The sequence below is a fragment of the Dermacentor andersoni genome, chromosome 9, assembly GCF_023375885.2.
Source record: "Dermacentor andersoni chromosome 9, qqDerAnde1_hic_scaffold, whole genome shotgun sequence".
NCBI lineage: Eukaryota > Metazoa > Arthropoda > Arachnida > Ixodida > Ixodidae > Dermacentor > Dermacentor andersoni.
The window spans coordinates 48,070,033-48,087,585 of NC_092822.1; the positions used below are offsets into that span (position 1 = coordinate 48,070,033).

General features: G+C 46.1%; 1 protein-coding gene across 3 annotated transcripts in view; it reads left to right on the forward strand.

The window, feature by feature from the left end:
• Nucleotides 1-17,553, forward strand: part of l(2)k09022 (HEAT repeat containing 1 homolog l(2)k09022) — a 107,384-nt gene that overhangs the window by 52,427 nt on the left and 37,404 nt on the right. For all 3 annotated transcript variants that reach the window (XM_055069069.1, XM_055069070.1, XM_055069071.2), the window contains exons 19-24: nucleotides 779-917; nucleotides 5,228-5,476; nucleotides 7,561-7,689; nucleotides 13,996-14,093; nucleotides 14,584-14,727; nucleotides 17,178-17,370. In XM_055069069.1, coding sequence (XP_054925044.1) covers nucleotides 779-917; nucleotides 5,228-5,476; nucleotides 7,561-7,689; nucleotides 13,996-14,093; nucleotides 14,584-14,727; nucleotides 17,178-17,370 — 952 coding nt within the window. The remainder of the gene's footprint in view (nucleotides 1-778; nucleotides 918-5,227; nucleotides 5,477-7,560; nucleotides 7,690-13,995; nucleotides 14,094-14,583; nucleotides 14,728-17,177; nucleotides 17,371-17,553) is intronic.

Consider the following 17,553-nt stretch of genomic DNA (forward strand, 5'->3'; position numbering starts at 1 on the left):
TCTGCAGTCAGATAGGTCAGAATTAACGAGAGTTTCGTTGCATTATATAATGCATATGTCTGCCGGGACCAGAGGACAGGTCCAAATTATTTGATTTTCCGAATAAACGAGGTTTTACTGTGTCGGGCGCTCACCAGCCAGGCCACTTACCAAAATGCACCTGTGCATCTAGATGTGCCATTACACATAGCTTTTGCTTAGTACTTCACATTTTTGCTAGCATAATAAATCATAATGCATATTTCGAGCTGTTGAACAAACAAATATTTTGCTTCACTGTAATTGGTGCTGTTTTACTGCATGCTTCGGGCTGGATCAAGGAACAAAGAAAAAAAAGAGAGCGTGATTACATGGGAAGTTGGGGTGCCATGAACAGGTGGCAGGGTGGAGTCTAAGTCAGCTTAAATGATTTTACCTTGTGCCTGTACTGATGTTCTCTTGGGTCTCCCATTTTTTGTTTTACTGTAGCAGTAGCGTACTCATTAAAACAAGCCATGTCAAAGCAAATTTAAGTTTACTTTGTTATATTAAGGTCCAACAGTGTGCATTATGTTGGCCTAATGAAAGTTTTGTTGGGCGGTTGTGAACGACTGCTGTTTGCTGCCCTAAATCCTGGAACTATCGGTAACATTTAGCAGTAGAGGCTGCATGTTGCTAATCATAGTGTAATTAGCCTATTATCGTTGGCAAGAGATATTTGTAGAGCCTGATCTTCTGAATGTTTCAGCTTCGCGCAAGGCATCTAAAAGCCTCGCCTTCTTGTTCCATTTGTCTGCAGGAAGCTGCTGAAACTCATCGCTTCCTGGGACACCACCTTGAAGAAGCCAAACACGTTGCTGGCGCTGCTGAACCACGAACAGGTTCCCGTTGCGATGAGGTGCGGCGTACTGAAACTGGTGTCGCGCATCGACTCCAAGGTACAGTGTTCTCAGTTTGTGGCTTCAGTAATGTTGCACGTAGTTGCAATTATAGTAGTTCTAAATACAGCCATCAAGGAGCAGAAATACACTCGAACTGCGTTATAACGAAACGGGATATTAATGAAATAGTGGATATGGTGAAGTAAATTAAATTCCCCTTCAAATTTCCATAGAGATATATACATGTATTTACAACCTGTTTTAACGAAGTGAAATTGTCCTGCCAATAGATATAGTTGCCGACGGATTTTTCGGACTTGATTAATATTTCAGGCTTAATAAATGCACCCTCAGGGCTCCCATAGAGCTAATGCATTTGCGCAACTGATTTTTCGGATGAATTTAGACCCGAAAGTTTGATTTTTTCAGACTAAATTGTTTGTTCCGAGCCATGCCACCCTATCTTGGATGCCGCCTTGTTGTATATTCTGCTGGCTTGGCTTCCAGCGGCCCACTTTATAGCCTCCAATATTCAGGGTGTCTTCTTTTTTTCAGCTGTACCAAATTTTTAAAAATTGCCTGTGGCAGATAGCAGAACTCTAATTCTGGATCTAAATTACTCTATTACTTCCATAAGAAACCAAAGTAATTAAATAATCAGCATAATTATGTTAATTACCTTTTTAATTATTAACATAATGACCACTATTTCATTCTACGAATTATAGTCGGTGAGTTTACAGGGCGTATTCCCTTGGAATGAATTCTTAGGACTGCACCAGATTCGAGATATTAATTTTCAATGTGGTCCGACGAAATGCATTAGCATTCCAGTTGCTTTCATTAAGAAAACGCTGTTTTATTCATTGAAGCACACAATTTATTATTAAACATTTATCTAGACTTGAGTAGACACTGTCGAGATCGACGACGTGATGCTGAGCTGGTGTGCTTACTTCAGTGGCTTTGCCACGAGTCTCGTTTTTGTATCTTTTCTTGCAAAGCCTCCTCTCATGGTAACAGTGGTAACTTTGCTATTGTAGAAGCGCAGTTTGCTCACATTTTAACTTAATGGCCCCTTTTAGTATCTATCTTAAGTTTCAGTTAATTTTACCCTTTGATTACAGGCGTCTGCAGTCACAGCCTCACGCTCGCAGTCCGCAGTCATGACCTAGCAGTAGCAGTTTTGATAGTGTCTGTGGACAGTCAGACTGTCTGATATTTCAGAGGACATCCATTCAGTTTATTAATAATCATTGTATTTGAAAGCATGAAAGGCAGTGATGCCTTTGCATCAGCAACTGTAAAATTTTGAAGGACGCCTTTAAAAGTTTAATGCGATAGCATTCAAAGATCCCTGACTGCTTCTCACGCTTCCCGGCAACTGCAGCTTATGTAACCATAATGCTTACCAGGAAATTGTGGCGGCAAATGCTATGCACTGAGGTGAGCTTTCTGGTAGAAACGTGGGCTCTTGCATGGGCTGCGGTGCAGTGAAGGCGAGCGCCATATGGAGGTATTGCAAGGAATCAGGCACGCTGCTCTGTGGCCTTCGGGATTTGTGTGCACTGTTGCGCGCCAATCTCGGATGCCGTGGTCGGTCTATGAATGATAGAAACGCTGGAAGTGGGGTTTGTGTTTGAGATTCCACATAACAGAATTATATTTTTTTATATGTTAAAATTACAGTCCAAGACTATCATGTCTGTAGGTTGTGTGTAAGCTGTGCTTTACAATTTTTCTGACGTATTTTACTTTGAGAAATTCAATTACAGTGGACTCTATTTAAAGAGAACCTCAAGGGACCATGGAAATTGGCTCCCTTTATTAGGAGTTCCATTTACTGAGTGACAGAGCTGAATACAATTGCATGAATAGAAAACCAACCAACCATGAGAATGGTGTTCCGTTTAAGAGGCAGCTCCGTTTAAGCAATTTCCGCTTGTCGAGATTCCACTGTAGTTCAGTAACTTCTTTAGCTACACGGAGGGTCTGCGTGGTTGGGTATGCGTAGTTCAAGATGATTTTTGTGATGCGGGATGCCGACGCCAGATTTTCTGCGACACAGGGCCCTTAATGCTATGGTGTTAATACTATACAGTTGAACTGCTTTATAACGAAGTCGCATTCAGTGTAAAAATGCATTGTGATATCCAATTTTCTTGTATAAGCATGTGTTCGTTATGTGCAAATATCAGCGAGAAAAATTTCAGATTTTCTTTGTTATATGCATGTTTTACCATCATCATCATGCTTATGACGATGATGATGCATGTTTGTGATGCTATCGCTGTTCGACTGTTGTGGAACTGGGGTGGCCCTTGGTGCAAGCTGGTGCACACGGCTGCTTTTTAGTCACATAAGTTGGCAAGTGCAGGGTGTCTACCAACTGGGGAAACCAGGAATTCTCAGGGATTTCAAAGAGTCTGGAAATACTCAGGGATAATTCAGGGAACTTGTGCTTCTATGAGGAAAAATTAGCTGCAATTTTTTTGAAAGGGAACGAAAGTCATGCTAATGCTGGCTCAAGTAACGGAGAGGAATCATAATGAATCCTCTTTGACGCCATGTCGTCGGCTGGAGGGGCTACCAGTGTACAGTCAAGACCAATTTTCCGGACGCCCGAATTTTGGGGACATGCCCAATAACTTGGACGGCTTTGTGGCACCACCACGTACCCTACAGAGTCAGTGTAGAAAAACTAAAATTTTGGACGCAAGAACCCTTCGCCGTCTGATTTTTCGGACGTTTTGCCGTGACCGCAGGTCCTAAACGGCATTAATCAAAGCCACCACCGCTGTCGTTTGGGTTATCTTGTCGCCTTAAAACCGGGGCTTTCGCACGCAGACCCGCTGGCAGCCATAGCCACGGCCGCGGCAACGCTAGGCCAAGCGGCTTCGACGTTCACTATTAAGTTTCTTGCCGTTGGGTGCCATGTACTGCCGATTTTTCGAGGGAGCTTGAGCTCAAAAAGCAAAGTGTTGGCTGACATGCAGAGATGCAGATGTCCCTCATCCAAGCCAAAATAACCCTTTAAAGCAGAGACACGCAACACTGCGGTGTTGTGTGCAGGCTGAGAGTATGTCAGGGCAGTTGGCGTATTGACTTTCCAGCTGCTCAGAGGGAATCTCACTTGTGACAAAGTTCGGGCCTCATACCAGTGAGCTTGCTATCAGTTGATAGCTCATATTCGAAAATATTTGCTTCTGTAAGCATCTCTTTTTAATCGTATTTGAAAATGTTCGACTTGATTTGCAATGGGCTTTGCCGTTGTTTTTTTAAGATATTTTATTCGCGGTACATTTTACTAACCCTCTCTTTTGTTTTCTTCTTCAATAAAATAAATACTTCTCCTTACTATTCAAACCGGGTTAAGCCGTTTTTTTTTAATTTTTAGCATGCTTACTAGAGAGTGACAGCATCGGGCGACATGGTGTCAGCTCTTCTTGACATAAAGTTCGGTGTCACTCGGAATATTGCAAAAGCATTCGTGGAAAACCTGGAAAACTCGGGGAATTTGGAAATGTAAACTTGGCAGACACCCTTAAGTATCCCTGTGACCTGCATTATGCTGTCAGCTCATTGTGTTATGAAATCGCACACATGACTGTAACAATGTATGAAACTGCTCAACCACACGTAGATGTGCTGCTTCGCTTTCGAAGACCTAGCTAAGCCAGATAGTGAGAGCGCCGGAACCTCAAAGACAATTTGACAGGACATAAGAGCATGTATGTGTTATCATACAAATAATTCAAATCTGTGAAAATTGTGACGATGTGAACCATTTTCACGCATATACATTGTTTATATTTTTTCGGTGACCGTTCTTCACCACCAGCTAACCACAGTTACACTAGACCACTGTTCACTCAACAAATAGTTAAGTTCATGACGTTCTTAACCATCACTACAATGTGACAACAATTGCCTTTCAAGCAGAGCTCATTAATTTCCTAAAGTTGAGACCATGCTGCTTTCTGCCTTCTCTGATGCCAGTCTACAATTGCTATCATGCTTACTTTTCACTGTTTCCAGTATATGATTACATTAACGTGAACTTGATAGGAGACTGAATACTTTTCGTGCTAGTTTCCACACAACCACTGCAGGATTGCATTTCTTTGAAATTCACTGCTATCACTGTACAGCAGTATTGTTTCATTCTGCCTCATTTGGAATGTTGCCGCTGCAGCCAGACAGTTGCGCCCATGAACTCTTGCTTAGAAGTTGATTGCTGTTGCACTGCGGTGGCATTGTGTGTAGTAACCCCCCTTTTCTTCCATGTCTGTCTATCTCTATGGGTGGGGTTTTCTGTGTTTTTGTGAGTTTTTACATCCGTAATAATTACAATGTAAACCACGCAGGCCATGCTGGAGGCAGCTGTGAAAGTGATCACAGCGACGCTTGGTCCTGAAGCTCGCGACATCGCACCCACGTCGTCACTACCTGCTGCTGAGGCACATCTGCTCGAGGCTTGCTTTGCAAAGTACAACTTGGGGGCAGTTCATCGACTGGCTGACATCGAAGGCGCTGTAGAGACATTGGAAAATGCACTGCGCAGCACAAAGACGTGCCAGGGCTGTGATTCCGTGGCTACCATGGCACTTCAAGTGGTAAGTTCACGTTGGCACCAAATGACTGAAAGGTACTCTGTTCTATGTTTTATGAAAGATGTGGAACATGTCTTATACAGTCAAACCCGGCTATATCGAACTCGCAAAAAAACGCCTATCAGTTCGATATAGAGCATAATTCGATATAAGCCTGCTAAATAATTGGATGTCATAAAAGCACATACCATTTATAAAATCACTTTATTAACGAAACTAGCTTAGTTTTCTAGCATTTTCTTCTGCTTGGGCAATTTCGCTGCCTGCGACGCACGCACTTCCCCACGTTGTCAAAGGAGTCGGAGCATCTGAGGCCGCAACCTTTCGCATTCGCGCAGAAGCGCCGGACTAATGAGAGTGCACCAATCACTTCGGAGGATGTAGGCAAAGGACCGTAGTTGCTTTCCTCAATGTGCCTACTTTCATTTGTGCTCGGTACGATGTCGGCGATGTAGTCTTCGTTTCCGGCCTCTACCGTGGTCGCGACAGCATCATCTGCACTCACAAACTCGTTCACCCTTGATTCGAATGTCCCGGACATTTTGACAGCTCGCTCCAAACTTCGGCAACACCGGCAACGGCTTCGTCGCATTGATCAGAATTTACAGTCCTTACCGAGCACGCGGAAACCGGCACGTATGAAGAACCCCTCGTACACGGCCGTGCGTACGCGTCGGGCGCCATGGGCACCGGGTTGCGAGTCTGGCCACTTTAGCCCTAATCGTGCCGAGAGTGCTCCTCGGAATCTTGCACGCTGCGGGGACATCCAACTTCTCATCGCGTTCGACGCGATTTATGATTTAGAGCTTCACGACGAAAGGCGAATTCTGCCGCTTCATCACGGCAACACTGCGGGAGAAGGCCCACAAGGCGCAAACACGATAAACCAGAGAAGCAGCCTGACAAGTCGCACTTTCGCCATCTTGCACGAAGAGAGCACAAGAGCCTCTGATTGGCTGTCTGAGCAAGCGCTGTAGGCGGGCCAGGATCATTTTTTGCTGGGGAGTGTCGCTAGATAGTGATCTAAAGAAAGGAAGGACGCTTGATTCTGCAACCCGTGAGAGAGCACGGCGAAGCGTCGTCAGGGGAGAGGGGGTGGCAAGTGAAAGATAGAGAAAGAGGGAGGATGTGGCCTAATAGACTCCACTATGCGCTACAGGGGGAGTGTCGACGGCTCGCCCGAACAGCCCGAGGCAGCGCGGTCACGGTAGGGAGAGCGGTTGGATGGAGCCGCGCCGCCGGGTTTCCCCGCTACCGCGAGGGAAAGCCAACTTCTGGGGGCACTTTTCCGGCGCTTGACGTTCGATATATCGGGAGTCACTGCAATATTTGTTCGATGTAAGCGTAATTTTTGCTATATATACTCATTGTAACTATACCGTGACCAGAAATTGTTCGATATATAGAATAATTCGATGTAAACGAGTTCGATATAGTCGGGTTCGACTGTAATAATGCTGTTTCCTCGCTAATCTTTACGAACGAAAGGTTTGAGCACGAACCACCTGAGTTTGATTGTCGAAGTAGTCAAGCAATAGCTTCCCGGTAGATCTGCTGAGATGTGTTACTGGAATGTTCATTGGCTAGCTCTTCTGGTTATTGCTATGAGGTGGGTGGGAGCCCAGAAGTACGAAGATGTCACAGTTCACTAGGCAGGCACTCTTCAGACTTGCCATGCCATGAGACAAGACACACGCTTATGTATTCATTTTCCATGCACATATGGTTATGTCTTTGGATATGCTGTAGTCAGTACCTTATGAAGTTCTACTTGTGCTAAAAAGTGCTTCTTGGTTTCCACGTTCATGCGCCATTGCTCCAGCATAGTGTGTAATGTTGAACCCAGTTGTCATTCCAACTAAGTTTGAAGATGTGCCGCTGTGACCGTGTGGAAGTGGATCACCGGACTCCACCAGTCATTGCATTAAACTTTTGCTTAGTGCAGTGATGGGTGGAGTGTAAACAAAATGATTACGCACCAATTAAATGGTGTCGATATCCCCATCTTGGGTTGTTGCCAAACTTCTGTGCGCGTAGCTTCACTGCCAAGCTTCTGTGCCCACAAACTGCTTTCCTTTGTTGCACAGGTGAACAAGGACTTGGTGAAGAAACTTCCCCAAGAGAATCAGGTGGCGCTGCTTGACACTCTCGTTGACCTGGCCCTTGACACGCCACCTGCCGTTCAGCATTCGGCAGTGCTCAGAGCATTGCGCAAGGTATGGAAGACCCGAACAGCTAGAGTGAGCTCCACTGTTCTGTTCTTTATCCTGTCTTTCAGTTCAGTTTATTGTTTCATCATCAGTGGTACCTGTGTAGTATTTATTGGTGTGTTATACAGACAGAGGTCCCGAAGTTTGAAACTGCAATGGCAGCGGGTCCTCCTGTTATAAGGCACATAAGAGGCATCAATTTTGACTCAAGGCAAAAAGCCATTTTGCAAGTTATGCATTGTTATACAGCTCGATATAGCTAAAAACTGGTACAGGATGAGCAACCAGAGGAAACTGCAATAACGTCAGTACATATAAGAATTCAATTTGCAAACTAGCAATGTATGATCTAGGTGAGCTCTGGTATGGCGATTAAGTGATGTGACACTAAATACCAAGGGCCTGACATTGCAAAACTCTGGCATTTGTTGATTTGACTGTGTCAATGCCAACTTTAGAAGGCATATAAATTTTGTTAAAAAGCTCCTCGTCAACATTGCTCAGGCTTATTGCACTCTGTATTTCGCACAACACTTTGATGCTGTTATAGGACAGTTTTATATATATTTTTTTTTAAACTGCAACTTTTGCTGCCACATTTTTTTGTGTGAGGCAAGGTGTTCTATTTTGTCCATGTATTAATTTACGTTTATTGAATGGTGCGTTTCATTTCTGGCAAGGAACCAGCAACTTTGCAGCCATATTGATTGCATTTGCTGCTCGACACGATGCTAGGAAATGAATTAAAAATGAAATGGAAGAATAAAATTCGAACCCTGTGTTCAATTTCTGGAAGTGTTTTCAAAAGTCTGCTTGTAAGCAGCTTCACTTTCTAAAGAGAGTGTTGTCGTCAGGCTTACTAAAAAGGCGGGTGCCGTTTTGGCAACTGGCCCTGACTCGCACTTTGCCACGCCCCGTGCCGTAAGAGCACACAAGTGGTGTGCCTGTTACTCACCTGGAAGCTTACTTTTCAAGAGGCTTGTTTGGCTTTGCGCTGTAGTCTTTACACTGCTGTAAAATCGGTGACTGCATAATCGAGTGCCTGATATGTGATCGTTACACGCTCTGTTCGTTCTGATTATTCAAATTTTATCGCTAGATTCTGATACAAGCACTTCAAAAAAAAATTGGCTTTGTTTTAAACAAATTAAGTACAGTGAAAGCTCGTTAATTTGACTTCCGTTAATTAGGAAAATTCGATAATTCGACCTTCGCGCCTGGTCCCTACAATTACATATAGGAGTCTATGGGACGAAACTCTCGTTAATTCGGACGGATTCCAGCCCACCTCGGATAATTCGGACGATTCGGGCAGCCACCGAGGCTCAAAAACAAAAATACGGCAAACGCGGCATAAAAGTGATACCCAAACCAACGCCTCGTTGCCCAAACGCAGCATCGCCATTGACATCAAGTGGCTGAAACTTGGCCAATCCAATCCACTTGGCTCGACTTGTGGCTGGATGGGTGCTTTTCCTTGTTTTTGCATGTGTCGGCGTTATCGACGGGGCCATTTTGTCGCTTTGTTGCTGTTGGTGCGCTACATCCTTGCACGCTGTTTTGCTGAGGACCGCCGGATTTAGCGCAGCTCAGTTATTTAACTTTATTGGTGCTTTTCTGTTGTGCACCCGTGTCACTGCATTCTCCGCCGATGGCAACGCCGCCAAAGCGGCCGAAATACGAGGCGAAGGACTTGGCTACCAAGGTGGAAATTTTGCGGGCCCTGAAGGGCGGACTCTTCGACAAGAAGCCATGAAGAAGTACGACGTGAAAAGAAGTACCTTGAGCACGTATGTGAAAAATGAAGAACACATTCTTCAGGCGTTCGAAAGCGAGAAGTTTCGAGTGTCACGAAAGCGTCTACGAACAGCAGCTCATCCAGAGTTGGAAGAGGCTTTGCTTCGGTGGGTGGTCGACTCGCGTAATGCAAATCTGCCATTGAGTGGACCCCTCATCATGGCGCAAGCCGAGAGGTTTGCACTGATGATGCATATCGATGCATTCAAGGCATCAGAAGGGTGGTGTGCGCGCTTCAGAGAGCGACATGGCCTCGTTTTTAAGACTGTGTACGGCGAAAGAGGCGCTGTCAACGAAGACGTTGCCAACAACTGGAAGAACGGTCAGCTGCTCGAACACATCGCTGCCTACGATCCAAATGACATATTTAATGCTGATGAAACAGCACTTTTCTTTAAGGCTTTGCCAGACAAGACTGTGACCATGAAAGGAGATCCGTGCATCGGTGGCAAAAGGTCGAAGGAACGCGTCACCATTCTTTTAGCCGCCAACATTGGAAAGGCACAAAAGCCACGGTGCTTTAAGAATATGCCTGCTCTTCCGGTGGAATACCGAGCGAATAAAAAGGCCTGGATGATGTCGGAAATTTTTCATGGCTGGATGCAGAAGTTAGACTGACAGTTTTCCGCAAGGAACCGCAAAGTGTTAATGGTGCTGGACAATTGTAGTGTGCATAACAGTGTCACCAGACTGGACAACATAGAAGTTGTTTTCTTGCCGCCGAACACAACATCGGCCCTCCAACCGATGGACCAAGGCACAATTCAGTATGTCAAGACCAAATACCGCAGGCACGTGCTGGAACGGATGCTCCTGTGCCATGAAGTCGTCGGCAAGCAGTACGACGTGAATCTTTCGAGCGCGGTCAACATTCTTGCCTACGTTTGGCACAACACGCCCGCGCACGTCGTCGCCAACTGTTTTAGACTCAGTGACTCCGTTGTGCGTGAGCCTGGGGATGATGCAGTGGCCGAAGTGTCGCTAGATGACAATGGAGATGACTGCGAGGATTTTGGAGGAGTTCTGCCGGATGCGGTGACACTCGCTGATTACGTCGGCATTGATGACGGCGTTGTTACAGCTGGCTCGCTTACCGAAGAAGAAATTGTCAGGGGCGTGCTGCACGGCGAAGATTCTAAGGAGGAAGAGAAGCCGCGAGAGGAGCAGCCTCGGCCCCCCTCGCACTGTGAAGGAAGCCGTGGAGGCCCTTGCTGTGTTGGAAGAATTTTGTTGGGACACTGCAGACAGCATGCGAGCTGCTATAAGCACCTGGAAGGACTTCGTAAAATAGTATCCACGCGGGTTTCTGCTTGAAAGCAGACGAGCATCCTCGATTACTTTGCGCAGTAAAGGTTTGTTGATGAAAGTCGTGCATTTATTGTTTTTGTTGTCCGCTCGATAATTCGGACATTCGGTTAATTTGGACATAATTTACGGTCCCTAGAAGTCCGAATTAACAAGCTTTTACTGTAGTCGTCGCGATACCTGAACCCACTTTTTTTTAGCTATTTCTTGTATTGACTTGTTTTGATCATTCCGCAATCTTTGTGATAACACAAGACATGTACGAGGTGGCGTGAGATCACTCAGCAGTAGAAAAAGAAGTCTTAAGCGTAATTAACATGTCGCAAGATAAATCTATCTTAGAGCGTATACTAATTGTAGGGCTGTCGCTTGGTGGTTACGTGACAATCCTTAGCTATTCCGGAGATGCCCTTCTACTATGTGGATATTCCACTAGGCAGAAATAATTTTACCTCACAGGTAAATTTCTGCGCTTTGGTACTTTGAATAGAAAAGGGAAGCGGAGATAAAATATCCGAGAGATCACATGTACAATTGCAGTTGCCAGACACAGTACATCGCAAAACTGAGTTGCTGGAGGCTAATATAATGCGCTATTTAGCATGGTGGTAGCTTGACAGAAGGTAGCGGCCATTATTTTCATAAATAGAACAAATAACGTAATAATGTTGGGTCTTAAAATAATTGAAAAGTATTTCCATCATTATCATGCACGTAATCATGCAAAAAGTTGCTATACAGTCGGCCCAGATCGCTCACATTGAAGCGCCGCCGTGTACATATCAATTTGTGGCGCTCACCGCCAATCCACACTAACGCGATGACGGTGCTGCCACCTATGGCCCAATCTTGTTGCCAGTATCCTATTTTGTGCAAATTGATGCAACAAGGAGTAAAGTGTTCTCAACACGTTGCATTTTGCGATTGTCAGCGGTTGTTTTTGAAGTGCCATATATACCGTATTTATTCACGTATAACCCGCACCAAAATGTGAAAAAACGCGTTTAAAAAGTGGGGGTGCGGGTTATCTGCAAATTTTTTCCTTGGGAGGGGAGGGGGGGTCGGCTTCACCGCAATGTGCGGCGGCCTCCCCGTGTAGTCCGCCATCCCCATCGTCATCGACGCTTGTCAAGCCGATGAAGGGCCAACGAAAGGCCAGCATTGTTGAGCCTCGCGTTAGGCGCTGTTTAGTGTACTTACCCCAGTTTGCACTGTTTGCCTGCTTTGTTTTGGCATCATGAGTGCAACTCGACGGCAGTGTTTCACAGCGAAAGAGAAGCTAAAGATTATAGCCGCTGCCGAAGAAATCGGCAACAGAGCTGCTGCAAGACAGCATGACGTCGACGAGTCGTGCATTCGCGACTGGAGGAAGAAAAAAGAGAGTCTCGAAGCAACGAACCGGGACAGGCGAGCGTTTCGGGGTCCGAAGACTGGCGCGTACCCCCACCTCGAGACGCAGCTTGCGAAGTTCATTGAGGAGCAGAGAAGTCGTGGCCACGCTGTTTCGACTGAGATGGCGCAAATGGAAGCCCTGAAGTTGGCCCGGGAATTGAACATTCCACGTGAGTTTCGTGCAAGCCGTGGATGGCTTCAGCGCTTCATGCGAAGACATGGATTTTCTATGCGGCGGCGAACAACCATGTGCCAGCGACTTCCTGAAGCCTACGAGGAAAAGTTGTTGAACTTTCAACGATATGTGATCGCACTTCGGAAGGAGCACAGCTATTTGCTGTCTCAGGTGGGAAATGCTGATCAAACACCTGTGTACTTTGAGATGCCGATGGACACGACCGTGGAAAAAAAGGGCTCCAAATCAGTCAGCGTGCTGACCGGCGGAAATGCCAAGCTGCGCTGCACAGTCATGCTATGCGCTTTGGCTGACGGCACGAAACTGCGCCCGTATGTCATTTTCAAACGCAAGACGCTACCTAGCATTCCACTGCCCCCAGGAATCGTTGTGCGTGTGGAAGAAAATTCGTGGATGAACAGTGGCCTAGTCGGTGACTGGCTTCGAGTAATCTGGGAGCGAAGACCAGGTGCCTTGCTGGCACGCCGGTCGATGCTCGTACTAGATTCCTTCAGAGGCCACTGCACTGATGCGGTGAAGGCTCGCCTTGCCGAGACCAGCACCGACCTCGTCATAATACTTGGCGGCATGACGTCCATGCTACAGCCACTCGACGTGTGCCTGAACAAGCCGTTCAAGGCACACGTGAAGCGGCTGTATGCCCAGTGGATGGCCGACGGCATTTACGCCCTCACACCGACGGGACGCGTGCGAAGGCCTGATATTCCATTGCTGTGCCAGTGGATCGTGGATGCGTGGAAAGCGATACCGGCCGATTTGGTGCGCAAAAGCTTTAAAAAATGTGCGATCAGTAATAGTTTGGATGGTTCCGAGGACGACTACGTCTTGGAGAGTGGCGATGAAGCCTCGGATGGCAGTAGTGAGAGCGGCGACGATTAAGAATCGGATAACCAGTGACGTCGTGGCGGTCGTTTGAATAAATGTTCTGAAAACGAAATGATCACTGAGTGTGAGTTGCATCTTTCTAGCGCTAATTTTTTTTTTCAGGTAAACGTGCGGGTTATACGCGAGTTTTTTTTTTCCGCCGAGTTCAAAGTTAGGGGTGCGGGTTATACGCAGGGGCGGGTTATACGCGGGTAAATACGGTAGTTTTATGGCTTTGCTTCGAAGCTGATCAAGCCTAGTGGCACCATTGGCACTTTCTAGGCACCGAGCCAACAGTGGGCCGCTTGCGTGGTCAACGTCAATACTCTCTGCCGGCAGCACATAGCACGGCACTACATAGTGGGAAGCTTGCCACTAGTGCATTGATTCCTTAAGAAAAAGTGCATATTCACTGATTCTGCAAATGGCCAAAAATAATTGCGTGCAGTGCCCTGCCACACACATGGATCACCACAGCAAAGTACATTGTATTTGCACCATCTTGAGCAAATTTTCCCAAAAACTTAAATTGTAACTGATAGTTCGTTATAGCTGAGTCTGTCAAAAGTGGTACATGTTGCTTTGATAATATAGGCAGACCAAACAAAGTGAGACGAGTGGTCTGTTGTGTCCGAAAACATGTTGCGTGCAGATCTGTTGTATCAAGCGTGGACTGTATGAAGGTTTGCAGATGGCTGTCTGGCGCAAGTACTGCTTTCGCTTACAACTTGCGGAATGTTTCGTGCATATACTTGCAGGTGTGTTCCTTCGGCAGCCTTCTCGTGGAACCTCTGCAGAGGACTAGCACGTCGCGGCAGAGCCCAGCCAAGACGGTTCGGGAAGCTAAGAAGATGAGGCAAGTGGTTCAGTATTCATTGATGAACACACTTGTCTAGCATTCACATGCAAATCAAAATTGTTCGGGGGGAGAGGAGGCAGGCAAATATGGAAACAAATACCTAGTTGAAGTACCAGTCTACCATGGCCCCTTCTTTATTTCTCAGTTTCTGATTCTTTAGTTTGCCTCAGGGAGTTTTGGCCTCTGTGGCAAAGCATCAGGCTGCAGCGTCGCTTCTCTGCCAATTCGCCACTGTAGCTCAGTGGCTATGGCATTGCTGTGCTGAGTGTAAGGTCATGGGTTTGATTCCAGCTGCAGCAGTTGCATTCCGATGGGGGCAGAACGTGCACATGCTTGTATACTGTGCATAGAGTGCATGTTAAAGAGTACTAGGAGGTCAAAATGAACCAGGAGGTCACCACTATGGCATGCCTCGTAATCAGATTGTGGTACTGACTCATAAAACACCTGAATTTCATTTAAAATAGTTTTACTAATCTGCCAACAGGCTGATGGATGCGTCGGAAGAGCAGGACCCGGCTGAGTCACCCCAGTGGAAGCGCATCCTCATCCTGCTGGAGATGATCCAGAGCCGAAAGTCGATTGAAGACGTCTCGTGCCTCGTGGCGCCCTTGTACGCCCTGCTCAAGAGGTAAGGTCGTGCGCTTCTATCCAGCACTTTTGACCCTTGCGGCATAAGTCGGCTCCAATATTGCAAAAGTCATGCAGGCATCAAGAAAGGAAATAAATGGGGAAAATTAACCTAGGAACGCGAAACTTGGGACGGTCTTTATGCAATTTCAGTAGCTGGGGTTTGAGTAGGACAAGAAATGTTTTCTTGAACCGAAAAAGCAAAGCAAACGTATGCAATAACCTTTCTTTAACCCTTTGAGGGTCGAATTATTTTGAAAAAAACTTTCCCAAGTGGTCAAATTACTTTATTGCGGATCTTGAATGTACAAAATGTATTAAGTCGGGAACAAATAGTCAAAAATAATTAGGAACAGTATTTTGGTGTCGGCATCACTCAGAACTGCAAAATGTTCAATAGTATTTCCGAGCGTGGTACTCCTTGAAACACGGGTCTACGCACAGTGCCTTATCGCAGTCTGCACACCTAAAATGCGTGTCTCTTCTCTTGAAGCGAGGAGTTGTGTTGGCGCTCACATGCCAGCTCACATGCCATCTCTGCGTGCGGCTGCCTTGGGCAGAGGTCTGAGGCACCCTCTCGCGTAAGCGCGTTGCCGCGGAGAGCAAGAATACCTCGCGAACGGCGCTGATAAGCAAGTGGTGATAAACAAGCTAAGAGCAGTGCCAATCAAGATAGAAATCAACTTCCGCCGCCCCTGCGAAAGCGTGCCGACAAAGAGAAAAACCGCGTTTCGCGCGCCTCCGTTGCGATCACGCGGCGGAACCGAAACCGCGAAAGCGCGTTGCCACTGAGAGCGAGAATACCTCGCGAACGGCGCTGATAAGCAAGCTAAGAGCAGCGCCAATCAAGGTAGAAATCAACTTCCACCGCCCTGCAAGAGAGTGCCGACAAAGAAAAAGATGACGTTTCGCGCGCCTCCGTTGCGATCACGCGGCGAAACCGAAACCGCCAAAGGGGCGTAGCCGCAGTCTGAGCGACGCGCTAAAGCTAGCAATCAGCTCTGTTTATCTCCCCAAGAAGGCAGCACCAATTTCAAACGCATCTTGTAAGTGCTAAGAGGTGGCAGCACCTCCCGATGAGCGCTCATCGTCATTATGGCGCGAAATTTCAAACGGAGGGCTGGAACCGTACCCGTACGGCAAATACCTTGCGGGACAGAAAACCGCTGCCGTACATGTACGGCGAAAACCTTCAAAGGGTTAATTATTATTTTTTTTTACATTTTAGGACCGAGACGACATTATATGGAAATGGAAAGAGTATTTTTGCGGCGCCTCTAACGGAAATTGAAAAGAGGCTATTTGTGTTTCAAAGATTACGATAAGTGTCTGTTTACGATCTTTCAGCCCTTATGGTATAATTTGATGCATTATCCATAACTTTAATCAAAATTGCAAAATTGCTTCTTTCTCGTCTGTGAGTTGTCTTTCTGGAAATTTCTTTACGTTAAAAAAACAAAACACTGTAGTTATATGAAGAAATATACAAGGCTGAAAGGGCTAACTGCTGCATCATGCATGATCTTCTGAGTGGTGCTAAGAGTTAGACTTTGCTGTTCTCGACATAACCAGCTGAAACAGTTTGTGCTGATGCTAGGTGGCCAAATATTTGGCATAGCATGTTGGCTTATCAGTGACGCAGGTACAGAAGTAGAATTCACAGGGAGATAGAGTAAAACCTTGTCATAACGAAGTTGGAGGAGCAGCCAGAAATACTTTGTTATATCCATTACTACATGCACTTTACTACAAATGTTTATGAGTACTTCAAGGGAAGTTTATTTACTTTGTTATATTCATTGTTTTCTTAAATTATGTTTCATTATAACGAGGTTTGGCTGTACAGTGGAGTTGACAGTGTATAGTTTGCCTTTGCTAGGGCTCAGAGGCTGGTGGTAGCCCTTTCACAGTTAGACACATTTGCCCTTGAAGCATTTAAGCTTTTGGGGTCAGTAACGGTTAGAAAACACTGGATGCGGTTAGTAATGGCATGCACACATGGACATTCAGCAAAGCCCAGCCCTTGGTATGTATTTATCCACTTTGGCATTGGTGGGTAGGAATAAACCAATGGTTGTCTGTAACTCTAACTATGGCATTTTGCTGCAGTGCACAAGGTGGCAGGATTGAATCCAGGTTGCAGCAGCTGCTGCAACATAATTATGTGTTGACATAATCTTCACTTGACCAACCATCTCTGCTGCTGTCTGTGCATCAGCCAGTGCTGGCGTTGCATAAGAAGTACCATAGTCCAACATAGGTGGCGTCAGTCTGATTTTTCATTTTTATGATTTTCTTGCTTATGAAATTTGTGTTTTCAAGTCAAATGACAAATTCATTATTACAGAAGCCTAATCTTTCAGTCGAGCTTCACTTATGTTTTCCATTGGCGTCTCTTTAACAGCTTCGCTCTAAAATTGTGGTGCCCCCATCACCTCTTTTTCACTGCAGGAGCCTTGAGCTGGACCAGTCACCACACGCCGAATACTTGCGCCAATGCGTGCTGACATGCCTGCAGGCGCACGGCCTGTCTGCGCCACGGCACGAGCTGGCCACCCTTGTTAAGTGCCTGCGTCATTCGCAGAGTGCTCAGGCCCAGCAACTCTCCTTGGTCCTGCTAAACCTCGCCGCCCAAAAGTACCCCGTAGGTTGCTGTGGTTTCTCTCACGTGGTGCTCTCTACCCCTACATTTTCCGCAGCGTTGTTTGTTCCTGTCTTTATCTATACAATGCACAACCGATTTTTTGGACGCCCTATAATTTCCAGACATACCCGATAATTCGGACGCCTTTGCGGCACGTACCCCACAGAGCCATTGTATAAGAAC